The sequence below is a fragment of the Denticeps clupeoides genome, chromosome 14 (assembly GCF_900700375.1).
Source record: "Denticeps clupeoides chromosome 14, fDenClu1.1, whole genome shotgun sequence".
In the NCBI taxonomy this organism is placed as follows: Eukaryota; Metazoa; Chordata; class Actinopteri; order Clupeiformes; family Denticipitidae; genus Denticeps; species Denticeps clupeoides.
In genome coordinates this window covers 7,191,714-7,205,997 of record NC_041720.1, presented here as the reverse complement: position 1 = coordinate 7,205,997, position 14,284 = coordinate 7,191,714, and the positions used below count along the sequence as shown (strand labels likewise).

The following is a 14,284-nucleotide window of genomic DNA, read 5'->3' as shown; positions in this document are numbered from 1 at the left end:
ACACCCAACCAAGTCCCGCCCATAACTTTTATGTTGCCAGATCTCGGGACTAAAACCGAAAGACTTGTATACTTGGCCTATAAATATTTTTTTTCTCGAAACAAAAAATAGTTACAAAAATAATTCTCGAAACCAAAAAATGATTTATGCTAACGTGCAGTTCTGACATTTTAGCTCTCTTTGTCATGTCTTAACACAACAAATATTTGTAATATTTGGACCGTTTGTAATTTCGCTTTTACAATAGAAGGCCAACCACCAGATACCACGTATATGTGCCAAAAAATGTAATTACGTAAGCCCAGAAAATCACTTGCTGTTGCCGAATACGTCGAATGTAGAATAAGCGGACTTGGCAACAACGCCGCTTTTCGCTTCAAAGACAGCGGGGCTGCGGCTTTAACTCGACCGGCACCGGCTGTTGGTCCGCGGCCGCGTCAATCACTCCGGGAGGCTGGCTGGCCCTCTTCTACATTATATTGCTGGGAGGGAGGCAAAAAAGTGAAAATGCATCGGGACGGGCTGAGTTGAGTCAGCGCTGTTGACAGAAACAAGTGCGATCGGGTCCGCTTTTTTTTTTTTTTACCAACAAAGGTCAGTCTCATTCAAAAAAATTCTGCTCGAGTTATTATTACTATTATTAATATTTGTTTTAAGTTGTGTGAAATGGAACTAATGCAATGACAGGTTCATGAATGCCCTCCATATGTTCAAGCTTTTTTATTGAAAATATATAGTAGATTTCACAATAATGTCTCACAAATCAAGTGAAATGTGAAATGCCTTGCGCACGCTGCATGCACTGCCTTCCACGAACGAGCAAAACGTGATTCGGCGTCCATGTGACTTTATTAATTCACGAGCTCGGTTATTATCGCCCCGTTGTCCATGTGCGATAAATAAAAGTTGTCCGTCCGTGGACCGGGATATATTCACGGCACGTCCCCATGCCGGCTCCTTCAGATGCTGGGTTGGAGCCTGTGGTCCCTGCAGCCCCGCCACGGACCTATGGGATGCCGTGGGACTGCGTGGATGTGTCACGGCCCGTCCGTCTGTGCCGGTGTAATATCGAATCATGCCACCTATCACCGGCTGACACGTTGTGGTGGGCAAACGGCGCACACAAATGCGGTATATTATTGCTGCAGTGTGTGTGTGTGTGTGTGTGTATGTGTGTGTGTGTGTGTGTGTGTGTGTGTGTGTTTTATATATCTGTCGATATTTTTTTTTTTACAGAGAACCGGCCATCTAAGGGGGTATTTGCAGTGTCTTATTCCTAATGCCATGCATATCCTCCTTATGTATTAAGAATATATATATATATATATATATATATATATACACACACACACACACACACACACACACACACACACACACACACACACACATATATATGTGCTTTGTTGGTTCATACATTTTAGCCACAGAGCTATTGGAGCTTGTGTGGTGTGCATTACTATCAAATCTGACTATCATGGAGTCCAGGATATGGCGGCCGGCCAGGAACGATAGCGCTGTTCCTAATTTACTGTCCGCCACTCCAGTGCCGTGGCTGGTGTCCGGACGCATCAGCGGATGTACGTGGACACTCGTGGGACTGCATTGGCGAGTGCTGATAACCACTCCTCTCTCTCTCTCTCTCTCTCTCTCTCTCTCTCTCTCTTGCCCCGTTTCATAGCCCGGGCTCCTGAATTCTCCCTAGTCTTGCTGCTCTTCAGCCTCCCCATGCCTCCGTCTCCCCTCGACGACAGGATTGTGGTGGCGCTGCCAAGGCCTATCCGACCTCAGGAACTTCGACTCCGCCTTGACACCAGCTACCTGGATTCCGTCACCACCGCGAGCAGCAAGACGACGGTGATCAGCACCACTGTGGTGAAGATCCGGGCGACCAATCTCTCGTATATGCCCTCATCCAGCGGCTCCACGCGCTCCCTGACGTGTGGATGCAGCAGCACCAGCTGTTGCACGGTGACCACCTACGAGAAGGACGGCAGCCGGCCGCAGCCCCAGAGCCAGGTCAGCGCCAGCAGCCCCAACTTGAGTTCGGGGGTCTGCTACGGAGGCGGCCCCTCCGCCCCGCACCCCACAGAGGCCCTCAGTGCCCCGAGCCTCACTTCCGGCCCGGCCCGCTCCGCCTACAGGCTCCTCCACCCCAATGAGCTGGCCAAGAAGATGACGCGCTGCCCCATGGGCCACCCGATGGGGCCGGTGCCCGTCATCATCGACTGCCGGCCCTTCATGGAGTACAACAAGAGCCACATCCAGGGGGCCGTGCACATCAACTGCTCCGACAAGATCAGCCGCCGGCGGCTCCAACAGGGCAAGATCACTGTGCTGGACCTCATCTCGTGCCGCGAAGGCAAAGACTCCTTCAAGGGGATTTTCTCCAAAGAGATCGTTGTGTACGACGACAGCACGGTTGACCCCAGCCGGGTGACGCCTTCACAACCCTTGCACGTAGTGCTGGAGTCTTTACGCAGGGAAGGGAAGGACCCCATCGTTTTGAAGGGTAGGTGGGAAAAAAAACATTCCCAATTTCTCTCAATCAATGTATTTTGTTAACAGCTAACTGATTGGGACTGGCTTACGTAGACTTCGTTCAGCGATGCTCCTTGAGGGGGGGTCTGTTACAGCCTCAGCTAAAATCAAGTGTGCTTCGATTGTCTAAACAGACACTCATTTGCATACCCCAGACAGAGATACAGATAGTGGTGCTAAAGATAGAGCTCATGAAACGAAATGCCAGTCTGCTGCGCTGGCATCGGAACACAGTGCAAAGCAGCTGCTGCCACCCAACGCAGCAGAGGGAACGCTTCATTTCTAAATGAATAAACGGAACGTAAAAAAGATCCCTCTCACTCACCGACTGTATGTTAAGTGCTCTGTCTTCTTTAATTCCTCCCCTGGTCAGGTTCAGCCACAGATCGGAGTTTCGTACTGTTGAGATATCTGGCTAGGCATGGCCATTATATAATTAAACTAAGAGGCGATGAATAGGCTCCATCACCAAACACGTCTTGTGTAATTAAGAGTCCCGCACTGTTTTTTGTTATTGGCGTGGAGGCGCTAATTTTTACTTTTATCTCGCCACTTTTTATTACGCAGCGTAATATTTAATATTACTTTTAAAATAATTCCGGAGGAACCGTCCTGAGGGATTAATGAAGTCCTACCTACCTAAATATCTGTTACATTATCATAATTATTAGCTAAACAATCTGGTCATATTTTACTGCGTCACAACATGAGTTTGAGAATATTGTGGCAAATAAAACATGCATATTATCGAGATTTTATAATGCAGAAGGCTGCTCTCATGTCAAGAGGAGAGGGTCAGGCGGTGAATTATATATGCGATTAATTAAAGCAGCATTTAATACTGACCTGAATAGCCACATTTTTCAGAAGGCCGGCCTTTGATTTTATTGTAGTTGCACAGTTCCCTGAATCAACTCGCCATCACTTCATCAATTGAGGGAATTGTACAAATAAAATGCTAAAAACACAACTCTGACGGATTCAAAACCAAATGATTAAAGTTCTTTGGTGGTCAAAGACCTGAAAGTAATAATTTCCATCCAGTTAATTCCCAACCGATCTTCTTTCGTTTTTTTTTTTTTTTTTTCATGCAATGATGATTACGCTTTTAGAGCCAAACATTGTTGTCGTGGAAATGTATTCGGGACTCACGTGACCGTGAACGAGACTTTGTTAACAAAGCCGAGTAGAGGAACTGTTTGCTTAAAAGAGGGTCTGTTGACACTTGAGAGGAGCGTTCACCTTCCTGGTTGCCTTGGCTCAGAGCCGACGCCGTGCAGTGACCCGTCTTGAGCGTGATGAGCTCTTACCATGAGAATCAGTCAGAGCATGTGGATTTCATCAAATCACATGGCTTTCACGGAATATTATTCATCTTATTTGAAGGGAGTGAAGTGGAATATTTTATAAGTGTGCGTGGTAGTAGCCCAGTGGGTAACACACTTGACTATGAACCAGAAGACCAGCAAGTTACAGGTTCAGACCCCACTTACCACCATTGTGTCCCTGAGCAAGACACTTAAGACACTCCTCTCCAGACACTGTCCCTGTAACTACTGATTGTAAGTCACTCTGGATAAGGGTGTCTGATAAATAAATTGTTGACTGTTTTTGGGAGGTACTTGACTTGACACCAGATTATTATAGAGAACAAATAATTGAGCAAGTCACAGGTGCAACTATATCAATATTTTTTTTGCATACACAGAAATGTGTTTAACAGTTACAAATATTACAGAATGTTATATTGGCCATATCACATTACTCACTATATTCAAGCATGTGACATTTCTTCACCCGCTAGACTCTGGCTGACTTGCCTTGGGCGTTTTTTTTAAGATAATGGAATGTGTGTTCATGTTTTTTTTTTCTTTCTGCAGTAAGAGGAATTGGTTGGATAAGACAGTGCAGGGGCCATTTTGACACTCACTTCCTCCAGGGTTCTGTGTTCAGTGTAAACAAAGCTTACCAAAGCAGAATGGCGAAGTCATTAGAGATACGGCCAACAGTTGGCATTATGCATGCAGAATGCAAAAAGGCCATATCTCAAACTGACAAATTCAAACCTAAATTTAAATAGAGATCAAACCACCCCGCCATTTTTTTAGTATCTTGATATAAGCATTTGATGTCATGTTATCCGGTTGCACAGCCCACCTGCTGAAATGCATAGCAGAACACTGATATCTAGGTACTGAGTTCAGTCGCTAAACTGGCCACCTGCTTCTTCAGATCAGATTGTACAAGAGTTCAGAAAGAATTCACTTTAAAATTTGGCACTATGAAGCCACCTCCCAGTCAATCATAACATGCACATGTGTGTGTGTGTGTGTGTGTATTATTTTTTACAGGCATGTGATTGGCATAGAACAAATGTACAGTTGTTATTACAGATGGCAACATTTCAGATCAAATTCAAATTTTATTTGTCACATACATAGTCATATATGGTATGACATGCAGTGAAATGCTTTAGCGACTGCTACAGACCACCAATATGCAAATATTGCAAACATAATCAAATATTACACTTTTATGTCTTTAACACAATACATAAAATATGTGTAACAGGTAGGGTGAAGGTGTGCAAATGAGTGAAGTCAAAGTAAAAAGTAAAAACAACAGATAACGCATCAATCTATAAAAATTCTGAGCCAAAACTTGATCTGAACTCATCGTCTCAAAGGTTGCAATAAGAGGATCTACTTTAATATCTTTCGCTAAAACTTTAGACATACAGTAGAGGTCAAAAGTGTGCACACACTTTCTCATTCAATGTGTTTTCTGTATTTTCATGACAATTTACATTGGTAGATTCTCACTGAAGGCATCAAAACTATGAGTTATGGAGTTATGGACCTAACACAAAAAAGTGAACTAACTGAAAACATATTTAATATTCTAGTTTCTTCAAAATAGCCGCCCTTTGCTCTGATTACTGCTTTGCACACTCTTGGCATTCTCTCGATGAGCTTCAAGAGGTCGTCACCTGAAATGGTTCTCCAACAGTCTTGAAGGAGTTCCCAGAGGTGTTTAGCACTTGTTGGCCCCTTTGCCTTCACTCTGAAGTCCAGCTCACCCCAAACCATCTGGATTGGGTTCAGGTCCGGTGACTGTGGAGGTCAGGTCTCCACTTTTTGTTAAGTACATAACTCCACATGTGTTCATTCATAGTTTTGATGCCTTCAGTGAGAATCTACCAACGTAAATGGTCATGAAAATAAAGAAAACATATTGAATGTGAAGGTGTGTCCAAACTTTTGGCCTGTACTGTATAGTGAAAAGACAGTTTTTTTAATGGCCAGGACATATACATATAGAGCTTTGGTGTCACATTCTTTTCCCATCAATTCCCTTACAATGTCTTTGTATGTCCTTCTCAGGGGGCCTCACTGGCTTCAGGCAGTCCCATGAGAAGCTGTGCGAGCACTCTCTCCACCTGCAGGAGGGCTTGGGGGATGGCGTGGGGGCAGCCAGCCTGCCCTCCACTCCTGACATCGAGAATGCCGAGCTCACGCCCATCCTGCCCTTCCTGTACCTGGGCAACGAGCGCGATGCACAGGACCTCGGCCTGATGCAGCACCTGAACGTCGGCTACATCCTCAACGTCACCACACACCTCCCACTCTACCACTACGACCTCGGTCTCTTCAACTACAAGCGCCTGCCGGCCACGGACAGCAACAAGCAGAACCTCCGCCAGTACTTTGAGGAGGCCTTTGAGTTCATTGGTGGGTTTCGTCACATGGTCGTATTTCGTGTTTGACCTGTTAGTCTATCTCTGCAACAAATGTGCCGGTCAAGGTCTAAGATTAAGACCTAGTTTAGGTCATCTCACCAAGCACCCACAGTATCAGAAATGACAGCAAACAGGACACTGTGATGCTGGGTATCTGATACGTTATTTATACTTGATGTGATGGCCCTTCTTCTAAAGTTAAAATATGACCTTTAAACTGTATATTGTGGAGCTGACATTGTTTTTATGGATAGTTATAAATAATAATATTATAGTAATGGCCTTAAATTATAACTCTGAACTGCCAAGGCTTAGCAGAGGCACCGCTAGTAACAGCAATACCAAGTGAAAGTGAAGTGATTGTCACACGTGATACACAGCAGCAAAGCACACAGTGCACACAGTGAAATTTGTCCTCTGCATTTAACCCATCACCCTGAGTGAGCAGTGGGCAGCCATGACAGGCGCCCGGGGAGCAGTGTGTGGGGACGGTGCTTTGCTCAGTGGCACCTCAGTGGTACCTTGGCAGATCGGGATTCGAACCGGCAACCTTCTGATTACAAGGCCGCTTCCTTAACCGCTAGGCCACCACTGCCCCTATACCAAGCGATTGCATTCAATGCATTCAGTTGGGTTCCTAGTGAACCAGAACTGATGGTAGCCTGAAAGCACGTTGGAAGTTGCTCTGGACAAGGGCTTCTGCAAAAAAAAAAAAAGTGAAAAGGTAAATGTAAATATTCGTAAACAAGACCTATAGTATTTTATGTCGCCCCCTAGATGTCCCCAAAAGCAATTGTTCCTGACAACAAATAACCTTTTTGTGTAGTTAGAATCTCACCTAAATGTCTCAAATATTCATGGATAAAATAATATAGTTTTTTGGCTGTGGCATGTCAAATATTATAAGTGGAATTGCAATTTTTATTTATGTGTGTGTGTGTGTGTGTGTGTGCAGAGGAAGCTCAACAGGCTGGACAGGGTCTCCTCATTCATTGTCAGGCCGGCGTGTCACGCTCTGCCACCATCGTCATCGCCTACCTGATGAAGCACTCGTGGATGACCATGACAGATGCTTACAAGTTTGTCAAGACTCGCCGGCCCATCATCTCACCTAACCTCAACTTCATGGGCCAACTGCTGGAGTTCGAGGAGGACTTGAACAACGGCGTCACACCCCGCATCCTCACGCCTAAGCTCATTGGTGTCGAGACCATGGTTTAAGAAGCCTCGCCGAAGGGCTGCGCGGGAGCCTTTTGCTTTTTCCCAAGGTGAATTGTGAGCGCGTTGTTGATGCCAACCGCCTCGTGCTTTTTTTGGAACTCTCTTGGTCTTGTCCACTTGGGCCGAGAACTCCTCTTCCTGTTGGTTTTTGAGAGCGGCAAGATGGAGGACAGCTGGAGAGTGCACGCCCAAATGGCCTGCTGTTAAGACATGGCGAACGGCCAGGCGTACCGGGTGGGAGTGACTGGGCTGTGGAGGGAAGGTTAGATGTATTGCTGTTTGAACACAGATGGATGCAAGGAAAATTGTGCAAAAGGAGAAAAAAAAATCGAATAATAGAAAAATAGAAGAAAAAACGGTTCAGCTGGCTCTTTTCCCCACTGTTATGCCGTGAGCACAAGTGGGCGGTCGCGTGTCCACACTGTGTGTCCAAGCTGCTGTTTTGGGCTATGCCCAAGGGGTCTCTGGCATTTGCTTGTCAGAAAAGATGAAGACTTGTTTGGTGTGTTCTTCTTCTTCTATTTTTATATATAAACGTTTACTGGTCTGACCATGACGAGCCACAGAGGGCTCTTTGTGCAATAATTTGGGAGTGTAATGGGCACTTATGTGTATATATGGGTTTGATGATTTATCATTTTCCTTTCCTCTGGCGATTAATGACAAAATGCTATTTTCGGTTGTTGCTCTGTTCATTGCTGTAATAATATTCACACACATTTCTGCCAGATGTCTCTCGGGCATAGAGACACCTCAGTTTCATTTTGTCTCTGCTTACTTGTGCCTCACTTTTGTCTGTGTACAGTGTCATCGGTCCATTTGATAAAAAATACATTTAACCATTTAACCTTTCTTTGTGTGTACTTAACCACCTTCATGTCAGCTTTATTTTACTCGCCCCCATGATCCCACATTGGCCTTCACTCCTCGCGAGTTTCAGTCATACAGATGAAGCGATGCAGACGTCTGCAAAGTCTTCGTTTTAGTCATCGCTTACTTCGGCTGCTGCAGGCTCACTTTTTCCAGAGCGCTTTTTGTCACCACTTCGCACAGGAAGCCATGAAGTAAGCGGTTTGAATACGGCCCTGGTTGTTCAGATGGGCTTTTCTGTGCATGCTTACCAAAAAGACAAAAAAAACCCTCAAAAGACAAGTCTCGCTCTCATTGTAGAAAAGTGTTAAAAACACCATCTGCTATCAGCAGACGTGTCCTCATGTCTCAAACAGTTTCTCATCATCATAGCACTATGTCCATTTGGATTCAAGCTTCTGATACCACTTATTAAAATGTTGCGATTCATTTTTTATTTTTTTATTAAAAATTAGTCATCTTGCTAATTTAACATGCAGTTGCTTTAATAATACATAAAGACTGTCCTTTGTTGCTTTAGTATTTTGATTTTTTTCTTCAAAGTTCCTGGATCATATTTTTTGGGATTCAGAAAAAGGTCTCAGAAGCTCGGACCCCGCTGAACGCCACGCTGTGTTGCCTCTGTGTTTCTTTTCCCCTCCTTTGCTTCATCACTCTCCAGTGATTTACTGTCGTCAGCTAATCCGACACAAGCGTGAGGGCTCTGACATAACCACAGACGGGCTGTCTGGCTCCGAACCGGACATTCCTACAGTCTTTCTTAAAAAGGTCACAAGCTGTGGTGTATCAAACCAAGGTAGCTCCTTATCCCACCCTACCCCCTGCCCGGCTTCTCAGCACAGACAGTAACACAGTGCCTCTACCGATGCCTTAATTCATGTCCACCCTGTCGGGCTGTGGGACTGGCGCTGGGGTGGACATGTCTTCCACGGACAGAAATAAAACGGCTGCATGCTTTTTTGATGTAACTGAGTTGGTCAGCACAAGTCCTTCACTTGCAAATGTGTCTTGTGTCCGAATTTCCAGAACGTTTTTCTAACGTTTTGTCCTGTTAACTCTTTAAATTTTTGCCCAAAAGATGTGCCTAATGTGGCCTTTGCAAATACCCGTTTTTTTTTTGCTTTTTTGCTTTGTAAGATTTATTACAACAGTTTTGTCCAACCCAAAAATTAATTTACATTTAAATGTACATTAATTTACATTTATAAATAAATGTTTTAAAATGAATAATTAATAGTGGCTAATAAATAAAGACCCACATCACTTAAAAAAAGAACACTCTGGGCTCTCCAAAATAATAGTAATAATAATAATTACAATTGAATTCTAACTCTATAAAACATAACAATAAAAACAGACAAATATTTTGGCAGCAAGAACTTCGGTTTTTGTCTAATGCAGTATTACAGAGACAGTTACATCACAAGAGAGGCTTCACACGTGCATCTGTAAATAATTGATACCAAATTTGAACCAACATGCAACGTCATTGAGGGGTGATGCGCCATACCTTTTACAAGCCAACATTTTTAACCTATTTAATGCAACTCCAAATTTAGGGGTGTACACCTAGCCATTGCACTGACTATGAGGACAAATAACAGAAAAATAAATCTCATAATGTTCCAATTACTTACTATTATGCATGAAATTATCAAATTTATTGTAAGATCTTACAGACTTCCTGTTTAATAGTTTGTAATCTAAGCGCTGTAATTACAAAGTCATGACTGTAATGTCATTATGCTTCTAATGCTTATGACAGTTTTATTCAGCCCCACACACCATGTGATCACTTAATGAATGTTACACTGGGAAGACACAATACCGGAAATCAACTGTAACCTTCAAGCAGTCATGCCAAAGGTGTATTTGGTCTGTTGTGCTGAAAAAAAAGAGTAAAAGAGCTTTTTTTATAAAGGTCTACAAAACTTTCTAACATGCTAAAGTTTCTTGTAAATGATATGACAATGAAGGCAAGTGTGAGCCGAGCAACTGAGCCGATGCAAAGCTCGTTGCAAACCTCCGGTACCTGTTGGCACAACATCCTTCCTGGGGAAGATGGGAACGTGTGGATTACTTCTCTAAATCACAAGACAGATGCTGCATGTGACTTTTATTTTTTTCAGGAAGTTGGAAAATGGGAAAATGTGGTTGTTTTATCCCGAACCTGCTTTGTATATTATGTCCATTCAGTCCATGTATTATTATTATTATTATAATTCTTACTGTAACTGCTGCTTCTGTTTGCATCTTTCATTCTATGCATAAATTCATGACTACGTTCTTGCACTGATGTTAAGGACAGCTGGATTATTTTTTTTCCACAAAGGTGCTATAACATTCGAGGCCTTTTTTCCACACCTTTTTTGCATGACCCGCTCAGTATTTTCCCTTAAAAATGTATCCTATTCCTGTCACAGGTTAAAGCACTGTAATTTTGTAACCTTTGACCTTCCTTGTTGGGCTTTAAATAAACAAGGTTTATGAATTGTGTTCTTCCTGGGGTATGTGGTTTACTTTCAGCTCATTTGGACGTGAGGAGACTGGTACACCTACTCATTTGGTTGGCCTGCGTCCTGTAACCACGCCTTATGACAGCAGAATGCTGTTTTTAAAAGCCAAAAATGCAGATATCATCACAGAATAATCACAGTTTGAATCAGTTGCTGTATAATATATCATATATAATAATATATTGCAAAATTTTATTATTACATTTAAAAAATGCAATGTTGTACTGTAACAGTCATAATGTAATATCATGTACTTCATTTTCAGCCCCCTCATGTTTGCCCTGTATCACATTGCTAACACATCAAACTATATTTACCCCATCACTGTAGGCCTCCTCACACACCGAGGCACACACACACACACACACACACACACACAGACAAGTCTGTGTGTGTTGGGGGTGTCATAGAAAGAGCAGGGGGTGACAGGGGCTTGGTGACCAAGCGCTTCAAGTTCTCGCACCATAGGAACAGCCTCCAAAAATAGTTTTTAGTGTTGTTTCTAATTAGGAGCGATGCGCGGCCCTGCCTCATTAATCCTCCGCTATCAGCAGCGGGCAGGCGGCGGCTCCAGAATAGCCCTGATCTTACTGCGACTGTATGCGCCCCTGGGAACGGGGCTTCATGGACGTATTAGGAAAAGCAGGCGAGAGTACTCCAGTGGAGGGCTTCCCTCTCAAACACACACACACACACACACACAGACCGGCTGGTAATATACTTTATATGGAGGCGCCGCGGCCCAAAGATCCGGTGAAATTATCCAGAGACGATGCCTCGGGTCGGATGCTGCTCACCGTCAAAACAGTGTCCTGTGTCACACGGTGCTGCAAACAGCCTGCTCTCACGCCATCCCGCCACGACCGGCAGACGGAGCCAAGGCCTGCTGGCTCAGGACGCCGTCCAGCCCCGTGGGCAGCCAGTGCTTTCTGTCGCCCTCACAGTCTGCTTTTTTTACATGCTGTTTTGGTGCTCTACACTAATAACACTCATTATAAAAAAGAAGGTTACATTGGCGCAAACGGAGTTAGTGCAGGAGATGCAGGAGATGCAGGAGATGCAGGAGATGCGGTGCTGACAGCAGGTGACCACACAATGATGCACGGACACTTTCTCCATCGATGGCCACTACGACCATCGCTTTTCATTCCCCTATGTCCGTCAAGACATTAAAACGAGAAAATTTTTCGCTCTCAAATGTGATGAGTGTGTCAGAATGACAGCGGCCTCCCTGTTTCTGTGCCGTCAGCTCTTTCTAGCCGAATATGAATTATTCTCTGTGTGAAAAAAAAACCCCAAAAAAAAAACTACCCCAAAAAATGGATCGAGATGAACAGCAGGGCCACGGAAGGCAGAACATTAGCATGAGTGGCCAGGCATGACGTGGCGATGCTCGCAACGGCAGCGGCGCAGAGAAAATCAATCTGCTGTCGCTCAAGGGGACCGAGGCTGAAGGCAACAACCAAAGTCCTGAAAGAGTACCATGACTGATACCACACCACAGCTAATACCACGTCACAGCTGACTGTATTCTGACCAGGGATTCTGGGTCATTTTTTTAATGGGATGTGTGCCCAAATACTTCTTCATATCTAATATGTAACTTTTTATTCAATTAATAATCAAATTAATTCAATCAAATTAACAATGAATTTCCATTCATCAAAACAGGTTCCTCTGGAGCAATACAGGCACATCATTGTTAGCAGAAGTTAGTAAAAGCTTGGTTCACTCGTCCTGATTTTGTGGTTCAACTGGCTGAGGTCATCGCCCTCTAGGCTACTGCTGCCCTAATAAGTTCCCCTCGTGACTTCCCTATCATAATTGAAACTGCAGACAAACCCTCCTGGTTTCAAAAGGGCTTGTTTTATTTCTGCCAAACACAAAATGGGCTGATTCATCTGACACCAGCATCAAGCATGAGGTTCTGTTTCATTGCATTAAAACCGATTCAAATCCTTTCCTGATTTCCTGCAGTTTGGTAGCTCATCTTCTTCGTAACATAATATTAAAATTAAACAGACAGCAGTCCTAGGACATAAAATGAAACAGACAGCAGTCCTAGGTACAGTACAGAAGTCAAAGCCTATTTACAATATAAAACATGCACAGTCGGTGTGAAATGTCAGAAATACACTGGCCTGAGCTTTAGGGGAAATTACGTTTGGTTTCGTAAGTACAGTAAACTAATAAGTGCCCCAGATAGGAGGGCATGAGCATGGCGTCAACTGATTTATGTGGGTGGGCCGTCTCAGCAGTCATCAAGGACTTGCTTTAAAATGTGATTTCATCCACCAGGGGAAATTCCCCTATCGGTGTCAGCTATCTATGTCTGTCGCCGTCTCAGGACCAACGGGCGTTAAATGTTTTATTTACTGATCCTCTCTAGTGTTTATTACATGCACACGTACACACACACACACACGCACACACAGCTACACATCTTGCATCGGTGCCTGCGGTGTAACCAAATAGGCCTATCAATTACTTCTGTTTCCTTGGACACCTCTACAAACAACAGCTGTTGAGTCAAACAGGCAACCCATGCAATCCTGCCACTTCTTCACCTCGAGAGACAGGCCATGCAATGAGCCGTGGCAAATAAATACCGAGCACCAAGTATATACTCACAGGGAACTTCTACTTTCGACGGTCAACAGTTAATCCTTTAATCACCATCTTTACCACTGAGTAACGGTGTGTATTTAATGCTGTAAAAAAAAAAAAGGGTGTTAACATGCATTTCTCTCAGAAATTGAATTTTTCGCACGTGCTGTGCCACTGTGACCTGCTTGTAGACGGTTTATAGGTCAAAGGTGGAATGTTTCCATCACACCTCAAAATACTCAAAAGCTGTCCTTGCATAGCTGTCAGAAATTTTTCCTCCTCGTTTTAGATGTCATTTGAACACCCGAGACTGGGACATGTTCAGGCCCACAACCACATGCACCCTATTTTTAGAGTGACATTCACAACAATCACAGTCTGCTGCCTATTTATAGGCCACACTCCGTTTCACACGCAACGCATCATCTCCTAATGGCAGAATTTACTCCTCTGCTTATCCAAGCACAACAGAGGGCTTTTATCTGCGAAAGCGTCACTGATGCATTGTCAGAACGCTTTTACAGGACAGATGCTGCATAGGCAAAACTTGGTTTCAGACTCTTTGATCCAGATTCAGATGCTTTATTAATAAAAACCATTATGTTCATACACATAAACAAGTATAAGAAGATATTACTGTTACTGTTGATTTAAAGTGAATGTGCATTGCCTCACATGGGGAATCACTGGAAACGGCTATTACCATAGAATTGGCCTCCCACAATGGCCTTTTCTGTAGCTGAGCTGCAGGAACCTTGTGTACAGGGCATGAATTTTCATCGCAACTCTA

General features: G+C 43.9%; 1 protein-coding gene across 2 annotated transcripts; it reads left to right on the top strand.

Annotated features, from left to right (window-relative positions):
• Nucleotides 1-508: 508 nt before the first annotated feature.
• On the top strand, nucleotides 509-8,064 carry dusp10 (dual specificity phosphatase 10). Of its 2 annotated transcripts, none has more exons than XM_028953672.1 (4): nucleotides 509-594; nucleotides 1,682-2,512; nucleotides 5,925-6,272; nucleotides 7,236-8,064. In XM_028953672.1, the coding sequence occupies exons 2-4, from the start codon at nucleotides 1,729-1,731 to the stop codon at nucleotides 7,499-7,501; spliced, it is 1,398 nt and encodes a 465-aa protein (XP_028809505.1). In that variant the 5' UTR covers nucleotides 509-594; nucleotides 1,682-1,728; the 3' UTR covers nucleotides 7,502-8,064. The 2 variants fall into 2 exon arrangements, with proteins under 2 accessions (XP_028809505.1, XP_028809504.1); XM_028953671.1 differs by lacking the exon at nucleotides 509-594 and adding an exon at nucleotides 656-1,131.
• The last annotated feature ends 6,220 nt before the right edge of the window (nucleotides 8,065-14,284 follow it).